This window comes from Eucalyptus grandis, chromosome 8 (genome assembly GCF_016545825.1).
Source record: "Eucalyptus grandis isolate ANBG69807.140 chromosome 8, ASM1654582v1, whole genome shotgun sequence".
Taxonomy (NCBI): domain Eukaryota; kingdom Viridiplantae; phylum Streptophyta; class Magnoliopsida; order Myrtales; family Myrtaceae; genus Eucalyptus; species Eucalyptus grandis.
The window spans coordinates 62,652,556-62,680,483 of record NC_052619.1 but is presented as its reverse complement, the minus strand read 5'-3'; the positions used below and the strand labels follow the sequence as shown (position 1 = coordinate 62,680,483).

General features: G+C 39.9%; 4 protein-coding genes across 7 annotated transcripts; 3 read left to right on the top strand and 1 right to left on the bottom strand.

Moving 5' to 3' along the window:
• The first annotated feature begins 120 nt into the window (after positions 1 to 120).
• LOC104415571 (putative protease Do-like 14) lies at positions 121 to 7,054 on the top strand. Of its 4 annotated transcripts, none has more exons than XM_039299313.1 (11): positions 121 to 585; positions 1,208 to 1,350; positions 1,454 to 1,546; positions 1,645 to 1,797; positions 1,879 to 1,964; positions 2,500 to 2,717; positions 2,920 to 3,001; positions 3,965 to 4,104; positions 5,251 to 5,359; positions 6,326 to 6,421; positions 6,749 to 7,054. In XM_039299313.1, exons 3-11 carry the CDS (start codon positions 1,492 to 1,494, stop codon positions 6,890 to 6,892), a joined length of 1,083 nt encoding a protein of 360 aa, XP_039155247.1. In that variant the 5' UTR covers positions 121 to 585; positions 1,208 to 1,350; positions 1,454 to 1,491; the 3' UTR covers positions 6,893 to 7,054. The 4 variants fall into 4 exon arrangements, with proteins under 4 accessions (XP_039155247.1, XP_039155246.1, XP_010025204.2 ...); XM_039299312.1 differs by having other exon boundaries at positions 1,009 to 1,350; positions 1,463 to 1,546; XM_010026902.3 differs by having other exon boundaries at positions 1,009 to 1,350.
• Positions 7,055 to 8,811: 1,757 nt separating this feature from the next.
• Positions 8,812 to 9,640, top strand: LOC104415570 (probable histone H2A.5). The gene is made up of 2 exons (XM_010026899.3): positions 8,812 to 9,122; positions 9,211 to 9,640. Exons 1-2 carry the CDS (start codon positions 8,934 to 8,936, stop codon positions 9,436 to 9,438), a joined length of 417 nt encoding a protein of 138 aa, XP_010025201.2. The 5' UTR covers positions 8,812 to 8,933; the 3' UTR covers positions 9,439 to 9,640.
• A 349-nt stretch (positions 9,641 to 9,989) lies between these two features.
• On the top strand, positions 9,990 to 16,193 carry LOC104415569 (putative protease Do-like 14). The gene is made up of 11 exons (XM_010026898.3): positions 9,990 to 10,162; positions 10,319 to 10,421; positions 10,742 to 10,861; positions 10,976 to 11,155; positions 11,249 to 11,376; positions 11,997 to 12,208; positions 12,421 to 12,502; positions 13,007 to 13,149; positions 14,011 to 14,131; positions 14,941 to 15,033; positions 15,438 to 16,193. Exons 1-11 carry the CDS (start codon positions 10,148 to 10,150, stop codon positions 15,552 to 15,554), a joined length of 1,314 nt encoding a protein of 437 aa, XP_010025200.2. The 5' UTR covers positions 9,990 to 10,147; the 3' UTR covers positions 15,555 to 16,193.
• Positions 16,194 to 19,815: 3,622 nt separating this feature from the next.
• On the bottom strand, positions 19,816 to 24,950 carry LOC104415567. Its single transcript, XM_010026897.3, has 2 exons — positions 23,415 to 24,950; positions 19,816 to 22,463 (listed from the first exon to the last, which is right to left on the bottom strand). The coding sequence occupies exons 1-2, from the start codon at positions 24,667 to 24,669 to the stop codon at positions 20,245 to 20,247; spliced, it is 3,474 nt and encodes a 1,157-aa protein (XP_010025199.2). The 5' UTR covers positions 24,670 to 24,950; the 3' UTR covers positions 19,816 to 20,244.
• Between the last annotated feature and the right edge of the window lie 2,978 nt (positions 24,951 to 27,928).

Below are 27,928 nucleotides of genomic sequence, written 5' to 3'. Positions count from 1 at the left end.
TTTAGAATTTATTTGCATTATCGTGATTAGTTTTAAGATTTTCATTACACTCCAATGTCTTCTACTTCTATGTATTATCCTTCACCTAATTTTAGTTTTATTATATGCCCTGTCCAACACTCGCATAGTCCACAGGCACCGACTCCATTGCAGCAAACGCCAGCTTACCCACCAATGGCAACGACGGGACGTGAGGAAGCGAGGCCACTAGATTACTCAGCGACGAAGAAGCTTCCACGGCGGTTCGCGCGGCAGGGATCAAGGAGGAAGATGAGTGCATCTGCAGTTCTTTTCTGTTTCTTCCCTCGCTTTCTTAATTTGTCCGGGTGATCGAACCTGCCGAGTGACATACTAACCCAGCTTTTACTAATCGACTTCGAAAGTCAATAGATGGCAAACTGGCATTGCCATTGAAAAAGCTTCAATGGTACAGCTTTTAGTCATGCTGGAGTGTGGTTCGAGTCGTTGACCCTTTCCTTATGGATCGTGTCCTAGGTTCCCAGCGACCTTCTGAGCACGTGGTAGAGAAAGGGAAAGAACTACGAGACGACTTGGGTCTTTGTTTATTGAGAATAACTGATATAGGTAAGAAATTTCTTATCTTCAAAAGAAACTGAAGTTGAATGATGGGTGATAATCACCACATTAGAAGAAAGTAAACATGAGTAAGCCACCTAATTATATTTCCAAAGCATGATTATCTGTAGCTTAAATATTAATGCTTGCTTGCTTAGAAGTTCTTGGCAAGTGGGTTTAGTCTGTCTTTAGGAACTTTTGTTTTCCTGATGGCTTTTGGGCAAGATGTTGTAAATTGAGCCCAATTCACAAGTCCAATCGGGGATGATCCGTCCGCACACAACTGCACGGGGAGTGATTTCCTTTCCATCTAACTTATGCGGTGCTAAATTCATTCGTGTTGTAGTGGCTAAAGTTCTTACCATCGGGATTGTTTGCATTGGTGATTACTGAATTGTGATTCGTTTCCATTTTACGGTTCTTGTTTGTTAGGTGCGAACTCTGACTCTGATCTGTTATTTGCTGACGATCTTCTACCATCACCCTACTTTATGTTGGGTCACTCAGAGACAGGAGGCATGTGGGATTGGCTTGATCATTGGTGTCATTGCAGTTTCCATTTGAGAGAAGTCCTTTTGTTTCGGAGTGCTTGATTGTCCCACTTAATTTGACTTTCTTCTTTATTTGTTAGATCAGAAAAGTCCCCCGTCATGTTCCTTGCAGATTGGATCATCCTTATAGTGCGGTGATGAGGAAAATACAAAAATAACAGCAAGGGAAAAAGATTGACTTTGGCTCCTTGTCTACACACAACCATTTCTATATAAGTGGCAGGCAGGTCTCTTGCAGAATTTCAGTGTCACATAACTTGTGTAGTTGAATAGTCTATCAACCAAAATTTTCCTTTCCTTGTACATTTTGGCGACTCCAATGGCAGAAATTACAGGACCAGTCTCAAATCTTCTGCGAGTGCATATGCAACATACACTGTCCTTTCCAGCAGTGCCTTCCTCAGACAATCAGAAATGCGGTTTGTTCCTTGTTCTGATTAGACATTTTTTGTTGAAGGCTTCCAAGGGTTTTGATTTTTCACAATTATGTGTTCACTTTGAGGTTAACGAATGGCAGGGAAGCTTCATCTGCCTACTCTCTCGGCTAATCCATGTTATGAAACTCAAGAAAGCTCAAAAGTTTATCGCGAGAGTCTTGGCAGAGACACCATTGCCGATGTTGCTAAAGAGGCTGCTTCTGCAGTTGTTACCATACATGTTTTTGACCAGGGTATAGCATGCTTTGTAGCTGCCTTTTTTACTGTAAATGACTTTGCTTGGTTATTCACTGACTACGTTTCCCTACTTACAGAGTCAGAGGGAATGTGTTCTGGTATCATTATTCGGGAGGATGGCCTCATTTTAACATGTGCTCATGAAATCTCTCAAGGTGGCCAGGTAAGTTTACCTGATGGGAAGTTTGGGGATTTGCTTTCTTGTCCAGTTTATTTATTTGGGCGATGGCCTTTAACTTTCTATGAACTTAAAAATGCTGCTGGATGTATGCACATATACAATTATTCAGTGTGGATGGTAAACAAATGTTGGCATATATGAGATCGCCATTCTATCATAGTTATGCTGCATCTCGATAAATGCATTTTCTTACTGCTCAAAGCATTTACATAAGACATGTTTAGAATATCCCTCCATCAGTCTTGTCTTTTTTAGCTATTTATATTTGGAGTTGCCATGCAGAATATAAACAACGCTTCATTGAACAAATAAAATGTAAAAATGTTGTGTTTATATTGTATGTTGTAGTTCTTTGCCAGTGTTGTCGCAAAAAGCATGTAGTTGAAATATGTAATACAGGAATTCAATGTTGATGAGATGAATTGAGTTGAGCAATCATCTTGCTCTTGATTGAGTCTAAACACTGGGTACTTTCTGGATTTGTGGCTCTTGGCTTACATAATGTGAAATGTCACAGATTTTTGTATATTTACGGGATGGCGAACGATACAAGAGCAGATTGGTTGTTGCTTATTTGGATCTTGACATTGCCCTATTGAAGATTAGTTCTCCAACTAGGAATGGATTTTCGAAGGCAAAAATTGGCTCCGCAAGCAAGCTTCGCCCTGGGCACTTGGTGATTGCCATTGGCTGCCCGCTTTCCCTAACATATACTGTTACTTTGGGTATCATAAGGTACTTAAGAACTGGAATAGGTTTAGGATCTGTTAAGGCCGTACACATGTCTGTCAGTGAATACCAAAAAAAGATTTATCTTGATTACTTATTGTACTGGTATTGGAATGAAATATCTTCCCTTTCCTTTTCCCCCTCTACCACTGTTTTGCTAAATACTAATTGTGAGTGATGCTCATGCCTTTTTTCGTGCTTGATCCAGCTCTGAGTGCCGCCCAAGCAGCAAGCTGCACGAAAAAGGAGTGGAAAGAGATTTTATGCAGTTGGATTGTTCAATCGCTCAAGTAAGATGAGCCTCCACCTGTGGAAAAAGTGCCCAAACATGCGTTTGCTTTTATACTTTCAGTTCTACGTTGGCAGTTGTATATGCATATAGGATAAGCAATATCGCCTCTAGCTAAGTTTGAAAACCAGCCATATGTAGCTCAAGCCTCGCTTACTTTGGAAACTCTCCAGGGAAACAAATTCTTTTTTTTTCTGCACAGCAGCCAGCCATTGGACGTTAGGGCGACACCCCCCCAACCCCATTTGAGTCTCTTAGTTGCTTCTTCTCTTACTTGAGAGACGGACTGGGACGAACATATGTCCTGCTCTCTCGATAGAGCTAAATTTGACCTATCTACTGATCGTGGAAATGAGGTAGGACCCACTCCAAAAATTACTACCAGGCCTTGAAGAAGGAGACGTCATTGTCTGCGCCGGTAGCAGTAGGTCCAATGCATGTGATTCCTAAGGGTCCACATGATCCAGTGGATTATGTACCTTGGGTCTATATGTATTGGCTGCAACCAAAGATTTTCCTGGAAGAAGAGCTTGCCAAATTTGTTCTAAAATCAGAAGGACCAAGAATGTCTTGTGTGAAAGAAAATAACTTATCTGACAGACTGGAAAGTGAACCTCAGATCTCGTCCTAATAAAGTAGGCAGGCTCAAGAGGACACTTAGGGATGCGCCACTACGCCTAAAAGGGGGATGAAGGTTCCTATCTTTCTTGGGCCTATCTTGGGAAAGGTGACCCGCCGGTGAGGCAAAGGCTAACATTGACTTGGCATGCTTTGTGAATAGAACTTCCTTCCTTGATTAAGGCTGCAATGTGAATTTAAAGAAAGAGAGCTTATTTTCTGATTTAGTTGGTTTTATTTATGCGCACATCTTTCTGCAATATCAGTTTGCTCTTTTACCTGATGATAGCACTTCTTTAGTACGAAAGTATTTCCAACAATAACTTGTTTCTATTTTCTGGTAAAGGGAAATTCAGGGGGTCCTCTTTTCAACATTGACAAAGAACTTGTTGGAATTAATGTTTTCTGTTCAAAAACTGCACCTGGGATGAGCTTCGCTATACCAATAGATAACATCTTGGAACTCCTAGGCCCAAAGCGCGAACGGTAAATATCATGCCCTTAAATTCACTTCAAAAGATATGACGTAGCTTTCCCTTATACTGTTGCATGGCAAACAGTTTTTCGTAGTCCATACTGGGTTCATCATGTATTAGCTTGAACATGGAGACCTGGCCCGCTCCTGTTTCACTGCTTAGACACATTTTTTCTGAGCTCATTTACCTGTGCAAGAGTTTTATTTTCTGAAAGAGGAGAAAAGCTTAACTGAATGTACATTTTCCATAGAGTATCTGTAACCCATGAAATTGTTGGCGCAAGAGCACTTGATCATTGACCTATAATGCACTCTTTCAAATGCACTCTTTCAAGGGTGGCCCTATCTATGCAAACTGTCTCTATATCCCTTCCTCCTTTTATCATTGAGCGTGTATTTAGGGGTCTTAGAGTGTGACTGAAGCTGTTTCCTCTTGTTGATGAAGCTTATCCTTCATTGTCTCGCTTGCAACCTTGACTTTCTTTGGAGGTTATATGTAATATTTAGAATATGCCTTGATTTGGTACCTCTCTCGTGGTTTGCACCGAAATAGTTTTAACCTAGAACATGAAACCTGTAAGCTCCTAAGTAGTGAGAGGAGACTACTAAGGCTTTGACTTGCCTATTAAAGGATGAGCCAACGACTCATAGGTAGTGACTTGGTTAAGGGAACCCCTTGTAGCCTGTAACAATAGCAAGCTTCTATAAAGATTGGCAAGTTCATAAAACTTCTTATCTAGATGGGAGTAATAAGAAAGAGAATTGGAAGTTAGAATTATTCAAAGAAGATAAACTAATATTATGGTTTGAAACCCACAAGTCCAAGTAAGATAGGAGCAGAGTGCTCGTTGTCTCTAACTCTGTAATGGGCCAAGCATTCTTCATTCTTCTTATAGCTAGATTCAATCTCCTAGTCCCTTCGAAAAGGAAAATATATTTTCTATTCAAATGTCGTCTGATGCTTTAGTAAAACAATGACATAGATGGGCCTACTAAACAAGATTTGGACAATCTTCTAATTGGGAAATAATTCTGAGATAGTAAATTTCAGTGGATTATGTATTGTATAAACACAAATAACTGTAGTTGCTTAATTATTTCAGTAGAGATTAAGGATTTTTTTCAGCGTGTTTATCTGTGATAGTATTATGTGGCAGGAATGCTGTTCAACCTGAAAGTGGATGGATTATATATGACTTCTATGGGATGATGATTAACCAGAGAGACCCTTCATTTCCTGATCAACAAGGAGTTCGTGTACTCAAGGTATGTATTAAAGTTTGGATACGTACACTGAGCAAACAAGGAATTCTCTCCGAGGATGTTCCCTTCGCTTGAGGGCTTGAAAGGTGTCTTAGGGTCTGTTTGTTTTTGTTCGAGTACTTTGTTTTTCTATTCTTTTGTTCTTGAAAAAAAAAAAAAGAACATAAATTTGTTTGATACCATTAACTAATTTTTCTATTTCCTGGAACAGAAAAGTGGCTGGTAAATAAATTTGAATATAAATAAGAAGTAGAAAAAGTAATTTCTTATTCTCAAAAACAATTTTTAGAAATAAGTTTTTTTCTTCTTTTTTTTTCTTTTCTTCTTATTTCTCGCGGGCCCCTCACCCCCACCATCCGTTGTCGCTGGCTGCCGGCCTGCTGCTAGAAAATCTACAAAAATTATTTAAATTTTTTTAAAAAAAAAAAAAAAAATTTGTGGTCATATCAAACGCATTCTTTTATTTATTTATTCCAAGAATAGAAATATTACATAGTTACTAAATGCATTATTTTACTTAAAAATTATTTCAGGGAATAGAAAATAAAAAAATTATTTCTGAAAAGAAATTTTTTTTCGAAATAAAAATATTACCAAACACATTCTTAGTTAACGTGTATGAGAGGAAGCCACATCAACCCTCGAGAAAGAGATAGTATTGACTCATCAACTGAGGATGTAAAATGATAGCAGAAGACTCTCAATTTTTCAGACTCTAGCGCAGAAGCTTTGTCCCTTTCCCGTTTCATATTTCCCCGACTGGTCCCAAAACTTTTAGGTAATATTATCCATGGATATCCAAATTGCCCACTGGACGGAATCATCCATTACTAAAGCGAAGCTGTAGCTGATTAAGCTTGAATGTTGGCGTCGGCCTAGGCATATGGAAAGATTTTTAGTGACCCGGCCAGGGCTGTAAGACTTGAGAGAAATTCATTAAGCCACACTGTTATTCCCTTTCTTTTACAGGTGAGAGGAGGCTCCTCAGCTGAACGTGCTGGTATCAAACAAGGTGATTGGATTCTAAAGTTCAATGGCATACCAATCCATGGAGACATTCGAGAGGTCAAATCAACTCATATCATCACTTTAATTTATTTAACATAGCACGTTGTTGAATGGATACTGGAATATCAAAACTTGAGCTACAATTAGACCGATTTAGTAATTTGTATTTTGATTCGTATTTCATTCACTGGCAAAAGGGCATAACTATGTTCGGCACTGTTTTCTAATAGTTTAAGCTAGTAGAGAAGGTGGTCGCATACTCTCAACTTTAAATAGATATATCAATCTTGTTGCTTTGGTCGGAAGATGACAGCTACAGGCTTTTGACGTAATTGTTCTCCATTGAATATCAAAACTGTGTGCTGACTGGTGAGCCTGTAACAGATCATGCATGTTTTGAAGGGCAAGTACGGGCAAATGATCTACGTTACTCTAAAGGGACGAGAAGGTGCTGCCACCCGCGTAGATCCCGATCCAGAAAATCATCACGCTCCAAGAATTTCGAATCTTCCGAGATCCAAAATGTGATTTACCTTATCTGCATTTGTGGCATAAACCGAATTGCCTCGTCTTATTTCTGGGTTCTCATTGTTAGGAGATGATGATTTCAAAGCCATGGAATCATATCCAGTGGCAAAATAAGAATGTGACGTAGTTCTGTAATAACAAAGCTTAATGCTTGTTCTTTTCCATGATTCTATGCCCTCTGTTTCCAGTCTTCTGCTTCAGAGTTCTGTGAATGAGTATGCACTGTTTGGCCCGAGAATGTTGAGGTCTTCCTTGTATTCATTGATACTCTATAAGCTCAATGAAGATGGCCGAATGGGATACCCAAAAGAATCTGATAGATCTCTTTCAAAGCAGGAAATTGGTCTGCAACTACATGCAATTGCATAGATATGGACGGAATTTCTTGTTTGGAGCCGGACCATAAATTAATCAGAATCATAATTGTTGATGATATTGAGAGCAGCATTGGTCGTACAGGATTGAATCGAGCGCGACTTCTAGTATGTCACTGAGGATCATCGAGTGAAGCCATTTGTCTCATTGTTATAAAGGATTCCGAGAACATGTGACTATGGATTAATGCATAACAAATCATATAATTTTCATAAAAATAATTAGGAATTACGCAAAACCTTTTGATTTCTCAAAAGGTACAAAAGGGCTTTTCTAAAAATTAAAGGGATAAGTTCATTGGAAATCCTAAAAACTTGTTATTAAAGTATAATTGAGTTATAAAACTTTCAAAAAGTGTAATTAAATCCTAAAATTAATCACGAACTACAATTGAATTTTAAAATTTTCAAAAAATAAAATAAAGTTCTAGCACTTGTCAAATTGGTTCAATTAAGTTATTTAATTAATTGCACTTTTGAAAATTTTAGAACTTGATTGCATTTTCTTGATGAGTTTTATGATTGATTATATATATATATATTTTAAAATTTTAGAACTCGATTACACTCTTGTAATAAGTTTAAGGATTTGATTGCATTTTTTTAAAGTTTTATAACACAATTATACTTTTAGAACTTTTAGTACACTTATTCCAAAATTTTAAGTTAGTGAGATATCATTTACTACCTTAATGCAGACTAGATAAGTGGTTGTTCCTCCTCGAAGGGGTGTTTTTCTTGGTGCCCTCTCCTACGATATTTGGTTTTTTGGATATTTTTTATTTTTATAGCAATATGCTCAATATAATAAATATTGATGAGGCAAACCAAATCAAAATTATATGCGTATTTTTACCTTGAGGATCAATATGAATAAAAAAAAGAAGAAGCTATAATTTAGGGTTGGATTAGTGACAAAAATTTTGCTAATCTGATTGAACATCTATAATTTAAAGGAAAATGATATAAATGATTCATAATCTATGATTCAATGCGCAATATTACTCACAAACTTTTGATTTATTCAATATGATTCTTGAAATTCGAATATACGTTAAATTTAATCTGTCAACTATATAAAAATTTTAATATTATTCGTGAACTTGAATTGATGAAATGTTAAAATTTGATATGTTATATAAATTTAGGGATTGGATTAAATATTTATAAAAAAAAATTAGAAATCACATTAAATAAATAAAAAGTTCATGGACCATATTATACATGGAGCTAAGATATAAGATTATATAGAGTAAATTAATATTTTAAGGATGATATTATAGATCGAGTAAAACTTCGAGAATTATTTATGCCATTTTTGTCATTGGCTATTGATGGCTTTTTATGGTTTTCCTTTTCGGCTTTCCCGTCAGACGATGCTTAAAATTAATGGCAAACCGATTAAATTCCCGGTCAAATCTCGGATGATCGAGTCTCCCGGATCGCCAGCGTGGCGCATTTCTAACCGTTCGATCGACGCCCCAATTCCAAAAACCAAAACACCTGCGCGGATCGCCATCTACCGAAACGTCGCCATCCGATCCGCCACTCCTATAAATACTCCGGTCGCCGTCGTCGTCGCCGTCGCTTTCGCACGGTGTCCAAACTCGAAACCCGGAAAAGAATCTTCGCCGTCGGATTGCACCGCCCGTCGTCGGAACCCGGAAATGGAAGCCAGAGGCGCCGGAGGGAGGAGGGGAGAGAGGAAGAAGTCGGTCTCCAAGTCGGTCAAGGCCGGCCTCCAGTTCCCCGTCGGCCGCGTCGCCCGTTTCCTCAAGAAGGGCCGCTACGCCCGTCGCACCGGCACCGGAGCTCCGGTATACCTCGCCGCCGTCCTCGAGTACTTGGCCGCCGAGGTAAGTTTTCCTGCTTTTAGTGTTCTTTCTTTCGGCATTCGGTGGCGACGGTGACGAGAAGTGACGCGATTGCGTTCGTTACCCGCAGGTGCTGGAGCTGGCGGGGAATGCGGCGCGGGACAACAAGAAGAACAGGATCAACCCGCGCCACGTGCTGCTGGCGGTGAGGAACGACGAGGAGCTGGGGAAGCTGCTGCAGGGGGTGACCATCGCGAGCGGCGGCGTGCTGCCCAACATCAACCCCGTCTTGCTGCCCAAGAAGGCCTCCTCCGACGCCCCCAAGGCGTCCCAGCCCAAGTCGCCGGCCAAGGCCTGAGGCGAAAGTCTTTGTACGGGGTTCCGGCGAGGGGGGTTTTTTGGTAAATGGCCAGTTTTTTGGGTGGGCATTTTGGGTATCAGATCGTTCATGTGCATATGGATTAGGCCTTTTTTTTTGGGTGTTTGGTTGGTCTTTTTTTGGATGATGTAATGCCCCATCATCTGATGAATTCAATGCATATATTTTGATGGGTCTACAACTAGAATCCGTTCTCTTTCTTCTTCTTTTCCTTTTTGTGGGGTTTTCTCTTTCAAACCTGGAGAAAATTAGTGGTCTGTATATATACTTGTGCCAAATTAAGCATTCCCTCGCTAATGAAATGATGTCGGGCTAAAATGGGCTTTTTGTCTTGAATGAATTTCGGTTTTCTGTCGAATTTAGATGCCCACATCTCGCGGTACACTGTTCCCGAACGTGAGGTTTTAAGATCGATGAAATTATGGGTCGAGGGTATTTTCCTTCTGAAATATCTAGAACATGGAAAAACTAAGAAAAGCCACAATTTTTAAGGTTAATCAATTTGCACCGCCTTTTATATATACGCCCGCTATCTTCTTTGCCCTTGGCAGAGAGAGAGAGAGAGGGGTCAAAGGAGGGCTTTTCAAAATACCAGCGAGCACTGCAAGTCTACCTTCGCGAGCTGCACAGCTGCAGTGCCCGGGCTCGTGATTTTCCGAATCGCGAGCTGGGACGAGATCGTAAGCTCATGAGACTCGCGCTGGTAATTCGTTTCGCAGATCCCAATTCACCCTTTTCGCCTAATCGTCGCGCGTTGCTTGCATTTATGCGAACTGCAATCGATGGTTTCGGGTCATGGTCTTCCCTTGTCGCTTCGATTCGTCTGAACTGCTCCTTGCATTTTCTCCTCTGTTTTCAGAGGAACGTCGTGCGCGATTCCAAGAGAATTTCTCTGCTCCGGATCGCTGCCGTCGCCGTCGCCGGTTCTGGGGTTGCATTCGCGAACGCCAATGCCGATACCAGTGAGTCTGCCGTTCGTTATCCGCTTGCTGTCTTTCATTATTATTATTTTTTATATAAGTCCCTTGTCGTGCTTTATTGGTGTGGAATTGGAGGTGAAGCATGTGGTAGTTTCTGTTATCAGCTGAAAACTGTCGTTTAGGAAAGTGTCGGATCGCGGCTTCACAATGTCGGGCTCGCTAGCTTCGTCTTATTATTGTATTGCCATGCCAATTTTCTTTTGCCCGTACTACGTCCCTGCGAAATCTCTGTATCTCGTCCTTTTCCTGGTCTAGTCCATGTTAGTGAATGTCGAAGGCTTACGATTGGAATTTACATCTAGAGCCGGAGTTATCGATTGGGATTTCTGCACCTTTGCGTAAACAACTGGAGCGACCATGGCACATTGGCCAGATAACAGACTCTCGACCAGCTTTTCTATCCTGGGATCAATTTCAATCTGGTTGGTTCCTGGTCTGTTGTTCAATCGACTTGACTGATTGGTTTTCTTCTTGACAATCTTTTGTATTGAATGTACTCTTTCGCGCTCTTTTCGTCTTCATTTGAAAAATTGTAGGTATTCTTCCGACATTCTCATTTAGAGCCATTCCTGCCTCACCTGATGACGTAAAGAAAGAATTGCCTGCTGATGCCAGCGAAAGTCCGAAACCGTGTCCTCATTGTTTGGGGAGGGACACCATTGCAAATGCAGCTGCTAGGGTTGGTCCTGCAGTTGTAAATTTATCTGTTCCGCAGGGTATGCTCTCTCCTGTGAATTTTTTGTTACTTGCCTCGTCTTTCACCATCATAATGTGTACTCTATTACTTTCTGCCTTTCTCTATTTGTAAGGTTTCCATGGCATTACCACTGGAAAGAGTATAGGATCTGGAACTATTATCAACAAGGACGGCATGATTTTAACATGTGCTCATGTTGTGGTTGATTTCCAAGGTCTTCACTCTTCATCTAAAGGCAAGGTTCGTTTCTTTTCATTTAGCCTGTCTTTCCATAATATATTAGTTTCCAGCAGCAAAATACTATTCATCTCATTTATGGCTCTGTTGATACTCATTACATGTTGTTTTTGTACTACATTGCATTGGAAGTTTTAGCAAATGTCTTCCATTACTCATAATTTCTCTGTTGAATCGCCATTGCTTTGCTGACTGTGTAAATGTACTTTATTACCAGTGCTTCTGAAGTTAGAATTTGGATATTGTAATTTCTGCAGCTAGTTGATCTCAAATGCTTAATTATAGTAATAAAACCTGTCATGGAACTTGCTAAACCATGAAGAGAAAAGTGCTCTGCAAGAGGTGGTTTTCTTACATGTCACTTAAAAGTAGTGTTACTATGACTGCTGGCATGTCTTGACTCCTATTTTTAATCTTCTTCCCCATTATTCTCCAAGGCTATATGCTGGAGCACCAATGTGTGAGTTATCACAACCTTTAGCTATATAAGAGATTGATTTTCATGATCAATTATCTAGCCTCTGAATAATTTGGAGTATGTCAGATACTATGTTTTCATACGAGAGCTTATAGAAATTGTGATACAGTTGTTCCCTTAGGTTGATGTTTGTGATAATTCACAGGTTGCGGTAACTTTGCAAGATGGTCGAACATTTGAGGGTACTGTTGTCAATGCGGATATGCATTCTGACATTGCCATCGTAAAAATCAACTCGAAGGCTCCTCTTCCAACAGCAGAACTTGGCTCTTCAGGCAAACTTCGACCTGGAGACTGGGTGGTAGCAATGGGCTGTCCTCTTTCCCTTCAAAATACTGTTACTGCTGGCATTGTCAGGTACTTCTATCTTTTGTTTTCTCTCTTTTTGTTTTTTGTTTTTTGTTTTTTTTTTTTTGGTTGAGAAATTTAAGTACAGAATTCTTGTTTACCTGATAATCCCTGAAACCGTGAGATCTTATATTTTCCTTTCTTCTTTTTGTATATGTGAGTAAATGATTTATAGCATACTTACTGCTATTTGTTTTTGCATTTTTTTCACCTGCATCTAGTTGCGTGGACCGCAAAAGCAGTGATCTGGGTCTTGGAGGAATGCGAAGAGAGTATTTACAGACTGATTGCGCAATCAATGCTGTAAGATGGTCCATTTACTTTTCCTGCATAGCATGCATGAGTGGGAGAGAGCTTGTGGGACGTTTTGTAAACACGGGCCTGCAAATGGTGCTGGTTATGCACTTTGTTTGAGGACTTCGTATATAACAGTAATATCTATCATCGCCTATTTTTGTGTTTCTTCATAATAGACATCAGAAATAGTGAAATTAGTCTAATAAAGTTTTGTGGTTAGCTTGTTAGTGTCCATATTGTGGGAAGTGATTTTTATCAAATGTACCCTAAAATAGCGCATCTGCATTTAGAATTCTCAGCTAGTAGTCCATCAATGTAAATGGCTGAAAAATGTGAAAATTCTGTTTATTTATATGACCTGTCTTCCTCTTTTTGGCTTTTCAGACTTATGCTTGCTATTACGGTTCTGATGCTTGTGTTGATTTCACGTGCATGACTCACTAATATAATAATTTTCTATGACATGAGACAGTGATGTGCTTTGTAATGAAAAATTCAATTAATGTACAGGGAAATTCTGGAGGTCCTCTTGTTAATATTGATGGAGAAGTTGTTGGCGTTAATATAATGAAAGTATTAGGTGCGGATGGATTGAGCTTTGCTGTACCAATCGATTCGGTTTCAAAAATAATAGAACACTTCAAGAAAAGTGGGTATGTTCTTGTACATCTTAAATATGCCTTGATCTCTCCCATCTCTCATATTGTTATTTCACCAATATCTGAAGTTTTGAGATGCAATATTCTTCCGGTTGCAGTATTCTCTCTTCTAAGCCATCTATGCTGCATATGAGTACTGGATTTGCTTCTATTATTTATCCTATATTTTCACCTCTCCCATGAGGAATCTATATTTGAAGTGCCCCAAACGTTTAGAACCTGCTATATGGATTCCTAGCCAAGGCTGCATTTTTGCTTTGTTTTCATCAGTTGATAACATATAGGATTTGTAGAACTGATTTTTTGGTGTCACATTAACTGTCATGATGGTAATCTGATCTTACTATTCTAGATCAAAATATGTCAATTTACAATAGATGTAGTTATTGACTTTATAGGTTCCTTATTTAAGTTCTCTGTGAGAGAGTTGTCAGAGACTTAACTTTTTTTTGGGTCTTGTTAGTAATTAGCACTCTTCCCTCTAGTTTTGCAATTTGCAGGATTGGACTCCTGCCCTCCCACTCAATGCCCCCACCCCTCCCCTTCCCACGGCCACTGGGCCGAGTGCCCAGTGGTGTCAGAAACCCTGTAAATTTTGTTTTTGATTATATTCTTGGTCAGTGAAAACCTGTCTATTTTGATGATATTGAATACATATTTTAAATGTTTTTTGTGTATAGAAGCATTCTAACCTCTTGGTATTCTTTACTAGGATATAGTGGCTTTCTTCTACTTTCATAGAGCTGTTCCTACTTCTGTTTCCCTTGAATTGATGGGTTGATATGGCAGTGTCATTTTTGTGGCTAATAGAAGCATTCATTTTGGAAGTCCCTTTGATTGATTTTATATCTCCAGGAGAGTTATTCGACCTTGGTTGGGATTGAAAATGGTCGATCTCAATGAGATGATCATCGCTCAGCTCAAGGAAAGAGATCCTGCATTCCCCGATGTCAAGAGAGGTGTTCTTGTACCGACGGTGGGTTCTTCTAAGTAAATAATGTCCATTAGTTATTGTGTGATACAAGTGATGTGGGTTTCACCTTGTTCTTAATACTTTATTGTATTAGCTTTGTTAATGTGCTGGTGCAACTGATTTGGTGAAACGTGACGATACTTGCACCATATGAAGAGTGAAAAACTTTGTAGAACTTGTTTTGGTCAAGCTTGTACCTTGAATATTTCTGTGCTTAAAACTTTAGGGAGGAAACTGAAACTGTTTTGATGTACTGACAATGCATCTCAATAGGACTTCCTGTTTGTTGACTGTAATATGTTTGAGCTTGATGGGATTAATATTCACAATGCTTCATTTACACCTCGTGCCATTTTCTTTAGTAATTGCCACATGTTCCTCTTATATATGTCCTGTCATGTTCACCATCCATGGTATCAGACTCATGAGGAGTGGAATTACCTATTGGTTTCATTACTTTCTAGTGCATTTAAGCACAAGAGATGCTGGGAGTCTGATAAAATTTTCTTTAAAGGACAAAGCACTTACCTACTTACCTTTCTTCTTCCTTACCACTTAGTTCTATGTAAATGTGCTTTGCATGTGTGTGTAATAGATCAAGAGGTATTCCAAACTGTGACCTCCAGATCTTGCATAAATATGAAATTAAGAAAAGAAAATAAAAATCTTTGTTAGTACTATGGGTGTGAGTTTCTCTGTCTCAAGGTGGACACTACTATACAATTTGCTTTCAGCAGAAGAAGTTAATGTCAGAGGAGCTGTAGAGTTGCATGTTCCTCATCTCTGTTATCATTTTCAATTTTCTTCACCAGGTAACTCCAGGATCCCCAGCCGATCGTGCTGGCTTCCAACCAGGTGACGTAGTCATCGAGTTTGATGGGAAGCCTGTTGGCAGAATCACTGAGGTTAACCCCCCCTTTTCTTCTCTCCCCCCTGGTTTTGTTTTCTTTTCCTTTTTTATAAATCAGTGTAGTATCACTCTTGTGGTTCAGTGAAGTGTCTGCTTTTCGGAAAAAAATGGAAGGAAATTCGTCCCTCTTGTTGCAACTTGTAGTTAGAAAAGTGATGATAACAACAATAGTGACAGCTACCTACAGCACCATCGCCTACACTACATAGATTAAATAAATTATTTTTCCGTATTATGCAGTTACATTTTGCTATATTTGAGCTAGAAATTAGAGATTGCACAAAAATTCACTGGGTAGGCTGCCAGGCATGAACTTACTTCCTTAGTATTTTGTTACTAAGTTATGGCTGACTGTTGAGTTGTGATGACCAGATTTGTTGACTGATGTATTTATGGCAGATAATTGAAATCATGGGAGACAAAATTGGGATCCCAATTAAGGTTGTTGTAAGAAGAGCAAAGGACAGTCGTGTCACTTTGACTGTAGTTCCGGAGGAGACCAACTTAGATTTCTGAAAGAAAGGAGAAACTTCAATTGATATGGCATTGAACAATGTATGGTTTACTTGATTCTTCTCTATATTGAAGTTATACAAGGGACCGGATGGTCTCACACATCAAGAGAAAAAGAAACAGTATGACCGCCAGATAGAAGTAAATCTTGGAAGAGTCCTGCATAAATTCAACATTCTTTTATCTTTAAAGAACCAACCAACATTCCTTTTTTGGTCAATCCGGTAATTTCTTGAACAGAAATCAGTGAAGCTACTCGTCGATGGCAGCTAGCAAAGGGCAGGTTGCTGTGGTTCAATATGCATTTCAGATGTTGCTGGGCCAAAGAAAGTTAGATCTTGTGGTTACTGAGCAACTTCAACTGAGATTCCAGGGTAGAGCGGGCTAAAGTTTCTATTGGTCTGAAGAAATCGGGCTGCTCCTTGTAAACTTATTGGTGGGTCTTGGAGCCCTAATTTTGAGTGTGTTCCCACTCTGAAGTTTGACATTTTGAACTCCTATGGAGTTTCTTGGTCCTATAAGGCAAGCTTCGGGATGATAATTCGGGCAATGCCAAACTCTTGGTCTTATTCTGGACAGGATTCAGGGAGCTAAAAGACAGTATTATATATGCATCTTTAATGACGCTTTTGCTATGACAAAGAGTGAGTGACCCAGAGCCACCTTTTTTTTATTTTTTTTTGGTCCATTTGCTGGAAGGGGGAATAGAATGTGGGGCGACTTAAGCTAGTCTGCGTTTTTTCTAACTTAGCGAATTGAAACATCTGAGTAGCTTTGACCCGCGAGTGGAATTAGCTGCTTTTTTTTTTTTTTCTTTTCTTTCATTTGAGAATATCTGGCCTTTCTCGGGGCAAGAATCCAGCGGGTGATTCTTTCCCAAATGGAAATCGCATGGATGTAGATTTAGGGCGTAATGATTTTTTTTTTGGGAACAATTTCTAATTATAAATGATTTTTTTATTTTGTTTTCGGGAATAATTTTTAAGCATTTTAAGCCGTTTGGTAATTATTCAAAATTTCTTATTCTGAAATAAAATTGCGTTTTGATATTGTATTCAATACTTCTATTCCAAATCTTTTTTTTTTAATTTTTTTATTTTTTTTACTTTTTTTTTTTTTTTTTTTTTTCATTCTCTACTATTCTTCTTCTTCAAGTGGCCGGTCCTCGTTGGTTGAGCCTCGCCGGTGGCCAGGCGGGCTTTGTCGGTGGCAGGGCTCGCCTCCGGCTAGCTCGCCAAATCGGTTGTCAGCAACCGACGGCGGTGGGTGGTGGATGGCGGTGAATGGCAATCGCAGCGGTAGCGGTAGGTGAAGAAGAAAAAGAAGAAAATGTTTGATTCTTAAATTTGTTCTCGGGAATAATAATCAATATTTTTTTTTTTATTTTAATTTTGTTTCAAATCTACTTTCGGGAACAAAAAATTAGAAATTTACATCCGGAAACAAAATTTTACCAAACACGATTTTGTTCCAAAACTATTCTTAGGAACAAATAATCATAATATGGCACTGTTGGGATGATTACTAAACAAGCCTTATTCGTTTTCTTCAATTCATCGCGTTTGGTATAGATCTTTGGAACACAATTAATGCATCGCCAGCTATGAGACGTGCGCTTCTTATTCTAACCTATCTCCACATGCCATGAAGTCTGTTGGCATGGAAGACTAATGGATGCTGTGGGTTCCAACATTGCAATCGTAAAGCGGTCACACTTCTCTTTTTAGTTCTTTGGCCAATCACTTCCAAAGTAAACAACTTTCAAATCACGTTTGGTACAGATCTTTAGAACGCAACTGAGCACCACCCGGCTACGAGGCATGCAATTATTATTCTAACCCATCTCCACTGCCATAATGTCCGTTTGTACGGAAGACTAATGGACCATAGGGTTCTAACATTGCTTTCTTAAAGGAGTCACTCTTCTGTTTTGTTCTCAAGCCAATCACTCCCAAAGCAAACAACTTTAAAATTGCGTTTGGTATAGATCTTTGGAACGCAACTAATGCATCACCCAGCTCTGAGGCATGCGCTCTCGCACTCCTTATTCTAACCTTTCTCCACATGCCATATGGGTTCCAACATTGCACTCCTAAAGCAGTCACCCTTCTCTTTTCTGTTCTCTGGCCAGCCACTCCCAAAGCAAACAGCTTTAAAATCAGGTTTGGTATAGATCTTTAATATGCAACCGATGCATCACCTAGCCATGAGGCATGGGCTTCCTATTCTAACCTATCTCCACATGCCATATTTGTCCATTCAGATGGAACACTAATGAACTATGACCCATTTGGTTCAACTTTGGAAGAATGTCTTTGAAAAAATGCAAGTAATTTTGGGTTAAATGGATTTTTTTGAAATAGCAAATAATATTTGGTGAATTATAATTTTAAAGTGTATTGGGAAACAACTTTTGCTTAAATTTTGTTTGATAAAATTTGCATTTGTAAAGAAATTTCACTAAATGAAAACAAGCTTTTTGCTTCTTTTTTTTTTAGTACAACCATTGGTGGCCTGGATCCGTTAGACAACCTCGCCTGAGGTCATCCATATCAGCGAAGCAACTTGAGGTCATGCGACCTCAAGTGTCGTTGTGACCCAACCATCAATGCCTAGGTCGTGTGACCTCAAGCAACCATCGCCTTAGTTGTGTGATTTAGGCCAACAATCATGTAGGTAGCACAACCCAAGCATCACTTGAGGTTTGGCAGCGATGGCCGAGATCGGGTGACCCCTGGGGCGGCGATTGTTGACCTGCGCAACCCCTTGGTTGACGGTCGTCACCTTGATTGACTTTTCCACATGGTGGTTTGGAGAAGATGAATAGTAATCGACGGCCAAAACTTACATTTCGAAAATGCAACTTCCTAAAGGACCTCCGGACTTGCTTGGGCTAGAGGCCCTTAGGGCTCATTTGGTTTAGTTTTGAGGAAATGGCTTTGAGAAAATGTAAATATCTTTGAGATAAAAAGATTTTTTGAAATACTACACCATTTGATAAATTGTTAACTTTGAGTAACATTAGAATATAGCTTTAATATAAATGTCATTTAGTAAAACCCACATTTATAAGGGGGCTTTGCTATAATTTTTTTTTGTCTAAAAATTAAATCCAATGTAGGTTGGTCGTTGAGATGGCAACCACATTTAGCCACCAAAAATGACTAGATCTAGTGGCCTAAGGTCACACAAACCCAGGCGACACCGGACAACTAAATCTAGTTGTCGAATGGCCAAATCTAGCTACTTGAGGTTACTCAAACCTCAGGTGACATCACCACTTGAATCGTGGGTCACACCACCCTAGGCGGTGGTCGCCGGGGACGTATGACCCTTAGGTGACGATGGCAATTGTTGGAGAAGTCGACTCTTAGGTCGCAAATTTGGGAAGACAAACAGTCATGATGAATGGAGAAGAAGATGAATAGTGGACTTACATTTTCAAAAATACTAAAAGCTCAAAATAGGTCAGAAAGCTCAAAATAGGTTTAGATCTACATTGGCTTTTTGCATTCTCATGTTGAAATTTGGTTAATGAACTTTCCAAAATGCTCCAAACGCTTAATATTTTTCCTAAAGGATTTTGGGGCCTTTAGGAAAGTTAAACCAAACAGAATCTTAGAGCCATTTGGAAATATAATTCAACATGAATAAAACACATTTGCATTTGGTTAAAGGACTTTAGAGTCCCAAGGCCCATTATAAATGCTAAATTAAATGGGGCCTATATAGGTTCCAACATTGCACTCCTAAAGTAGTAATTCCTCTCTTTTTGGTTCTATGGCCAATCTCTCCCAAAGCAAACAGCTTTAAAATCAATGGAGTTAGGATAGATTATAGTTTATTTATCAAAAAATAAATGATTAGGAAAATATTCTTCTAAAAATGGTGACTTGTATCTTTTAAAAATTAGCCAAAGAAAACTTTTTCTTTATCAATAACAATTCATATCTAAACATTTTCATGAATCATGAAAATATTTATATTTCAGTCATTTTTATAAGTAATATAGGTAATCATTTTAAAGATAATACTCTACAAATCATTTATTTTTCACCAAATAGATAAAACTTATATATATATCGTTTAGGCTATAGGCTAACAGTCAAGAACTTGAACATGGACCGATGATCATGTCTCCTCTAACATCATTTGTTCAACATGAGTGAAAGCCGATCCTAATCCCTTTTCTCTTTTACTTCGCTCGTATTTGCACGCTCTCTCCGTTCATCAGCCTCTCTAAAAACAGCGTGGACAATCCTTCTTACTCTATCCAAGTCCCATTGCCCTTACGAAAATGTGTCTTCGTCTATCAAGCATAGTACAAAAGCTAAAGCAGGGAAAAAAAAAAAGACGATGTTTCATACAATAATAATATTAAAAAAAAAAAACTGTGAAAGAAAAAGGAGCAATAAGATTGCACTATTGACTACACATGACGAACATGATTTTGGTCCAAGTCACTAGCTCAACCGGTTCAATTGAGGCCCCTTTTCCAGTAGCTCTCCTCAGCCCGAAGGAGAAATCCATTCCCTTCCAGAAGTCCACCGCGATTTGGGCTTTTTGAATTGGTGCATCGCCGTGCTCCCATGCAACTCCATGCGAATACTGGAGATCAAACTGTGTCCATCTTCATGGTCCATAGGAGATTAATCGCTCGTTTGGGTCGGGCTTCTCACTTAATTCCCCGTCGTCAAAGAGGATGGTAGGGGACATAACCTAGCAAGCCCGACAAGTTGTTCACTACATCATTGCACCGAGTCAAGAGGGTTATCATCTGGTGTGAGATGTCCACGGTAACGTTAAAATTGGGTGCACTTCTTGGAGGGGGTGATATTTCGGTGGGCAGTGATGCATTGTTGTTTAGCAGTTGTGGCTTTGCAAGTGGAGGAAGTGGAAGAAGGGGCGGAAGGGGAGAGGAAGAGACAGCAGCCCTTTGAAAGTTCTTACTATTATAAACCATTGCAAGAGAGGAAGAAGAAGATGATGATGCGCCACCATCTGCAAAACTACCATTGTTGTTCTTGTCGTTGAAGTTGTTTGCATTATCAACCATCTTTTGCTCTTGCCTACTAGTTTCTTCCCCACCCAACAAAAATTTTACACGGGCTGCTGCCCGACCTCCGTTACCTGTTGTGGGCCCTACACCGGGATCATCTCCAGACGATTTCTTCAAGCATGATTTGAGCTGGACCGTGGATGCAGGTCCTGATCTTTCAGTCGAAGGATCCTTGAGGCGTGGAGTGTCATGTACAGAATCATTGCCCCTGCCTTTTCCAGACTCCGAAGCCTCGGATGCAGGAACTTCTGCATCCCGGAGAGAATATCTCACGCCAGCATTGCCAAATAAGTTGTTGTTCCCAGCAGCATACTTGTAAGCCGCCTCCGCGTCAAGTTTGCGGTGGAAGACAACCCGGCATGTTGATGACTTCCAGAAGACACGGATGCCTGAGTAATCCAATGGCCCAAATCGAGCAAACCTTGCCTTGAGCTCGGTGACAGATGGTAGCGACGTTCCAGGAGGAAACTTCATGACTAATATGGTGGGGTCCGAGGCTCTTGCCGGATGAGACTCCACTTTCTTGACGGGAAATGGTTTTGCTTGTTTTGGGGTTGCAGAAACAGTTTCTCTTCCCTCTCCCCGTGGTGCATCCTGGGTCTTCTGAATTGCCCTCTTTTCAGCGGCCAACGATTTGATATTGTGGATTTTCTTCAACCTCTTTGCTTCAATTTCTTCCTGACGGTCAGATGGAGGACGTTTGCGGCCACTCTTTGCTGGGTCATCAAATCTTCCAGTCGGTTTTGTTGATTTCGAAGATGATAGTTTTCTTACACTTTCACCAGTAGATTGATCAGCAGCTCCAACACCAGCAGGAGATTTTGCAGGGCGAATTTCAACAGTATCAGTCTCAGATGGTGGAGCCAGAATCAAGCTCTTCTGATACACAAGGGATCGAAATCGAAGAAAAGCCTGCTTTGTAACTGCAGGATTGCTCCTTTCAATGCCATAAAAAGGATCAAGAGCAAGGGCTTGCAAACCATTCAAGAGTTGTCGCAAATCAAGCTCAGCATTTCCAGACCAAGTAGGCACCATCCCAACGTCATCAGGATGTGTCCTGCTTGCTTCACCTTTCTTCTGTTTGTCTGCATAGGATTCCTCTCTCGAGGCTGAATCAACTTGAGTAAGTTTACCAGCAACTTTTGCCACTGATACTCCAACTTTGCTAGTTAGCAGCCGCTTTCGGGGATGATCAGAACCTGTCTCAAGGCCAATTTCTTTCCTTTTCTTCTTTTTCTTCTCTCTCATAACAACATTCTGCGAGCTTGGCTCACCCACAGGATGTCCAAGAACCTTTTTCTTCTTCTTCCTCATAGCTCCATCAGCACTAACAACATCAGTTGACAGAGGAGAAACATAACCACTATCCTGTACTGTATAAGATTCCTGGCCTCTTTGCTGTGAACCATCTTGAGAATTGATAATTTTTGCATCCTCGCCTTTCCCAATCACATTGGGGCCACCTAAACCAGATGGACTCTGAATTTTGATTGCAGAGCTACTTTCTGGAACTTGATGCAGGGCTGAAATCCCAGGACCACCCTGACTTGAAATTGCATCTGCAGTTACTTGGGTCTGCTCAAGTTTCACTGGAATCTGAGAGTTGACAGGAATAGATGAAGCTCTCTTCTGCAAGATATAACCTCCTCCTGCTGCTACAAGTGAACCATCAACATAAGCGGCAGGAACCGAAGAATTGGCCTGTACTGGGCTAGCTTGCTGTGTACCAGATTCATCCCGTCGCTTAAAAAGATATTTGTCCTTTTTGGAGGGATCCTTCACTTTCATGGGTTTAGTGGAGGCCCTTTTGCTGCCAAGAGCCTCAGCAATCACCAGCGGACCACTCAAAAGAGCTGAAGAAGATAACAAGCATATGAGATCAGAAGGAAGGTACCAACTATTAACCAATATATCTTATAGCCAGAACACCTTTACTGATAAACTATGAATGGCACGTCCATGTCCAGTAACAATACCAGAAAGGACCTAATTAGCAAGTGTAGGCTACCATAAGAGCAAGATGGACTGCAGAAAAAGGAAAAAATTTCAACTTCAGACAGAGCTCATGTGTTTAGTGAGTGAACCATAAAGTAATACAATCAAAAGAGAAAATGAGAGCATGCACTCCACATCAATGATAAGGGGCTGGAAAAATTTCAAGCTCCTTCACATAAATCTTGGATTTTCTTTGCTATCCCCTTACCATTGCATTTTCTCCTGACTATTAGCCAGGACAAATTTGATCCTCACAATTAGTATGGAAACAAAAAGTTGACAGTATGTTTCCTTACCATGCAAGTTGAATAAGTGCAAGGGATGTCATGTTGATTGTTTCTTTTTCTGAGAAAAATGCTATGAAACCAAGCTGCTCAAATATGAACTATCGCCTTTTCCTTAGAGCAGTTAGATGTACTTCAGTATCCACTTGATTAATGTATTGCATGACTGTAAAAAGCAGGACCAACATCGAAAAGAAATACAGTGCAAAGATATGACTTTTTCAGAACCCCTTTCTTTAAAGAATGTGTTTGCACTTCTCTTTGATAGCTCCATACATGATTACAGAAAGAAAGGGGTAGCGAGTTTGAAACTATTTAACCATGTCTACTGAACATCTGAGAGTTAAAACATGAATAGGTAAAACTTTAAACTCATGGAAAGTGAACCAATATAAGCATAAGTCATGCAAACAAAGGCAGCAACCTGCCAATATAATCCCCCCCAAAAAAAAAAAAGAAAAGAAAAAGGAAAGGAGGAACCACTACAGAAAAAATGTCCAAAGCAATACACCATCCAATAAGTACCTCGAGGTGGCACTTTCGCTGGCTGAGCTGTTGGATCAACTGGATCATGAGAAGGGCGCACTGCCTGCACCCCGAATGCCTGAGCATAGGTCTCATCATACTCCTCAAATACTGCCTTGCGATAAGCAAAAACAATAGCCTTATTCTTGACAAACTCGAGGCTCTTCTCATCACTTCCTTGTGGCATTAATGCAAGCTGTTCTATAAATGCAAGAGTTTCCCGAGGCTGGAAACTGTCTCGTGCTTTGCTTATCTGAATAGTCGAATACAGCCCTCCTTGTTCATAATCAGGCACATCAACTGAGAAGTACCCTTGAACATGTGTCGGTCTAAAACTGAAAGCATTTCTACACCTGCAAGCCAAACCAAGACCACTTCTCCTACTTGCTTCATCCATGGCCTCCTCGACTGCCTTAGCGAAGTTCCTTGAAATCGTCTGGCTCGATTTTTCAATGAAATTCTCATCAAAAGGAATAAGCTCTGCCGGGTCAAACCACCCATAACTACTATCACCGAAGAAAGCCACCAGCACATAACCATCCCTCCTTGAGCGTCGCACTGAAGAAGTCGCAAAAACTTCATTAAAGATTTGCCCTGGCCACCAGGGATGCGATTTCACTTTGCCCCACACCATATCCCCCACTTCAAATCCATAACTCAAAGCCCTCGACATGCCGCTTTCACTGGAGCTATTTTTCTCATTCGCTACATATTCATCAAACTCAGACAACAAAGAATCATACTGCCGTTCCAAAGATTTCCTCTCAGCCGTGCCGCCAGAGTTTATTGACTCCGAGCCATCCCCATCGACCTCCAGGCGACCTTGTGAACCAAATTCACGATCACAGGCATCGGACAGGTCATCTTCCGCTCGAATCCCACCTTTCACATCGTCGAGCCAATACTCACCGGACTTCTCGCTTTTAAACTCGAAACCTCCAGGTTTCACTTCCTCATCCGCCCCACCGGGACTCCCCCCATCGGCTGAGGAGCAAACCCTAACTCCATCCTCTTCAGATCTCCCATTTCCCGAACCTACGCCGCTAACCGAAGCCCTAAATTCGCCCCCTAAAGCCACCGAATCGGCACCCGCCGAACCACCCGCACCGTCGTCCGCCACAACCCCCGAACCCGCGCCCTCCTCTTCCCGAGGCGCTTCGCCGACATCCTCAGAAACCCTACCTGCCTCCCCTCGATTCTCCTCCGACCCGTCCGATTTGGCACCCGAACCGTCCTCATTCGCCGCGGATATCATCGGAACAACTCCTAGGCCCGACGCCCGAAATTCCTAACGGCCGAAAATGGAGCTCCGGCTCCGGAACGTCCCCGACGGAAAGAAAAAACCGTACCTTCCGCGAGCTCGCGGCGGCGGCGGCGGCGGCGGCGGCGATTCCTCCGGCGACGGCGCGGATACGGCCGAGGAACCGGAAATCCCGGCGATTAAACGGAGACGAGCCGCCGGCGACGACGACGACGACGCAGAGCGAGGCCGAGAAGAGGGAGGCGAGGCGTGCTGGAAATGAGGAGAAATGCGCAGGGGCGACTGTGTAGTGATTGTTATATACGTGGGTTTCTCGAGTTCCATTTTTCATTTTCATCTTGATTTCCTGGCCTTTTTTTATTTATTTATTCATTTCTTCTTTTTTTCATTTCCATTTTAATAAATTATCATCTCGTCCGTTAGAAAGAAAAGTCCCCACATGTTCGCTGTTGTAACTATTTTTAAACCGATCTCTTTCAATGTTGACGTTTCAAAGAGGACTGAATAGCTCATATTTTGTACCAGTGATTACCCGATAAAAAAAATTCATTTTTTAAATCGCGTTTATTACATACATTTATTTATAGTTCATAATTATCTTTCAAGAAATGAGAATAATCGAATTCTGATTATAAATTCATGAAGTGTAACATACGATGGTATGAGAATTTATGAGATTAGGAAAAGGATAATTATAAAAATATTAATGAAATTGTTCATATTGGGGTGAAATTCACAAAGAAAATAAAAAAATATGGGTTGCAAAATCACAAAAAGAAATTTAGAAAGATCTTATTTTTCAGTTAATTTTGGGGTCTTTTTTTTTTGTCAATTTCTTTTTTTGGGCCTTTCTACTGTTAAGTTTGCTACAAACCACTGAGATTCAGTCAAAAAAGTTAGTATTTGGCAAATGGGTAATCAGCTTATGTTTAAGGAAAATATTGTTTGTGGCCAAGAAAAAATTCAAAATATTGTTTTGTGGCCAAAAAAAAAAAAACAAACTGAACGTATTGTCTTAAGAGTAATAGGGGTCATTGGCTTCAGGCTTGCGTAAAAAAGCCCAATCTTCCATATATGGGCCAAGCCCAGTCAGATATATTATCAGCACATTTGTTTTAGATATATCATGAGATCTTGGGCAGTAAAGAAGCCCAATCTTCCATATGTGGGCCGTGCTTGGTATCGATGTCGCTTTTGTCACTTTTACCCTAATCTTTATCTATTTCTTCTAATTATAGATGCACGATCCTAGTGGAATTGCAAAACGGGGGGGACTTGAAATGGAAGGAGATTTATTCCATTACCTCTTCATGTCTGCATCTACCATTTTTTAATTGGATCAGCGGGGACTATTGGTCTTGGTTTCATTTTGAGAAACATGGTAAGTTTCAAATGTTGTTTGCAGCAAAAAAAAAAAAAAAAAAAAAAAAAAAAAAAAAAAAAAAACGAAAAAGAAAACGAAAACAATAACAAAAAAAAAAGTTCAACCCACGAATTGCTTTGTCCGGTAAATTGTGGGTAAGTCTTGAACTATCGTACTAAATTACCATCTTATTGCTTAGAAGTTACCAACAGCTCTAGTAAATTACTAACTCTTATGCGTATGATATATCAACATGTTGGAGTTAAGATCTCTTATGTGAAATTACCAATTTAAATATGAACTAATTACCAACTCCTTTTCGATTAGGTTACCCACTTCTATATAAGCCGCCTACCAACATTTACAGATATCCATTTTGACACACCAACTTTTATAATAAGTTGCCAATTTTTATATCAAATCAAAAACTCTATTTGAGTTAATTGCCAATTTTTTTCCTAAGTTACCAACTCTTATGAAAACGACCCATCGAACTCTTACAACAAATCATCTATTTTACTTAAATTACTCATGAACTTTTTCTCGACGAAGTTACCCCTATTTTTAGGTTGCCTAAGTAACTCGATTAATGTCTGTTTACTGAAATTAGAGTCGGTTACTTACGAAAGTTGGTAAATTATTGCAAAAACGTCGATAAATGGCTCAAAAGTAAAGTATTTTTCGCTCTTAATAAGAACTGGCCCCTTGATTTTGACTTCTTGTAAAACTTATGCTCTTCCTTTGGTAAATTATTCATGGAAAGCAAAGGTCATTAGCTGGAATGTACTTTTTGGTATAAATCATCTCGTGCACTTCGGCGGAAAGAGTTCAAGAACCAATTCACAAATTTTACGATCTAATTTCAAAACCCTACATTTTGTACTCAACACTCCCAAATAACTCATTATTTCCATTTCCCACCCCGGAATTCACCAAAAAAAAAAATTATTATTTGAAGGAAACTATTTTTGGAAAGATTATTTTTTTCTTTCGGTTACTTGGATGACAGAAAAATAATTTAGATTGGATGAAAATGATTTTCCCTTTTTGGCAACAAGAACATCACTTTTCCTAAGGGCCCGTTTGTTTGTGTTCTTTTTTTGTTCCCCGGAATACAATTTATGTTCTTTTGTTCCGAGAAACAAAAAAAAAGAACATAAACACATTTGTTTTCACTTTTGTTTAAAATCTATTTTTTGTTCCCAGGAACAGAAAAAACTTATTTCTTGTTCCGGGAACATTTTTGAAGAAACAAAAGAACAAAAACACAAAACTTATTTTTTTTTTCCTTTTTCTTCTTCTTTTTTTCTTTGGCCGGCGATCTCGTCAGAGCGTCGCTAGGCCACCTCTAGGATATTGTCGCCTGGCGGTGACCCGACGAGGCTAAGCCTCGCATGGCCACAGCGAGGCTCGGCCTCCCCAGCTAGTGCGAAGCCGAGCCTCGCCAGGCCAAGGCGAGGCCGACCTTGCACCGCTTGGGCGAGGCTCGACCTTCCTAGCTGGCGCGAGGTAGGGCCTCGCCAAGCCAAGGCAAGGCCCGGTGAGCTCGCCAGACATCGCCTAGCCGGTTGCCGGCCAAAGAGAAAAAGAAAAAGAAAAAAGGAAAAATAAAAAAATGAAAAATGAAAAGAAAAAAAAAAAATTATACAAGTTTACCAAACGTGTTTCTATTCTTTTTCTATTCCAGGAACATAAATTTTGTGCAATTATCAAACATGTTCTTCTATTAAAAAATTGTTCCCCGGAATATAAATAGTTTTTAAACAGAAACGTTACCAAACGCATCCTAAATCGTCAAATAGATGAAAACTAATTATTTTCCATACAAATGATTTAATATGTTTTTTTTCTTAATCATGAAGTTTTCAATAAAATAAACATACCTTATGA

What these genes read in the sequence shown, in the direction of transcription:
- LOC104415571 (XM_039299311.1), top strand. Translation starts at nt 1,447, where the DNA reads ATGGCAGAAATTACAGGACCAGTCTCAAATCTTCTGCGAGTGCATATG. An exon ending in GTTACTTTGGGTATCATAAG is followed by an intron (nt 2,718 to 2,919) that starts GTACTTAAGAAC and finishes TGCTTGATCCAG; the next exon opens with CTCTGAGTGCCGCCCAAGCA. An exon ending in CTAGGCCCAAAGCGCGAACG is followed by an intron (nt 4,105 to 5,250) that starts GTAAATATCATG and finishes ATTATGTGGCAG; the next exon opens with GAATGCTGTTCAACCTGAAA.
- LOC104415570 (XM_010026899.3), top strand. Translation starts at nt 8,934, where the DNA reads ATGGAAGCCAGAGGCGCCGGAGGGAGGAGGGGAGAGAGGAAGAAGTCG. An exon ending in TCGAGTACTTGGCCGCCGAG is followed by an intron (nt 9,123 to 9,210) that starts GTAAGTTTTCCT and finishes CGTTACCCGCAG; the next exon opens with GTGCTGGAGCTGGCGGGGAA.
- LOC104415569 (XM_010026898.3), top strand. An exon ending in CTGGGATCAATTTCAATCTG is followed by an intron (nt 10,862 to 10,975) that starts GTTGGTTCCTGG and finishes GAAAAATTGTAG; the next exon opens with GTATTCTTCCGACATTCTCA. An exon ending in AAATTTATCTGTTCCGCAGG is followed by an intron (nt 11,156 to 11,248) that starts GTATGCTCTCTC and finishes TCTATTTGTAAG; the next exon opens with GTTTCCATGGCATTACCACT.
- LOC104415567 (XM_010026897.3), bottom strand. Translation starts at nt 24,669, where the DNA reads ATGATATCCGCGGCGAATGAGGACGGTTCGGGTGCCAAATCGGACGGG. An exon ending in AGCGAAAGTGCCACCTCGAG is followed by an intron (nt 22,464 to 23,414) that starts GTACTTATTGGA and finishes TATCTTCTTCAG; the next exon opens with CTCTTTTGAGTGGTCCGCTG.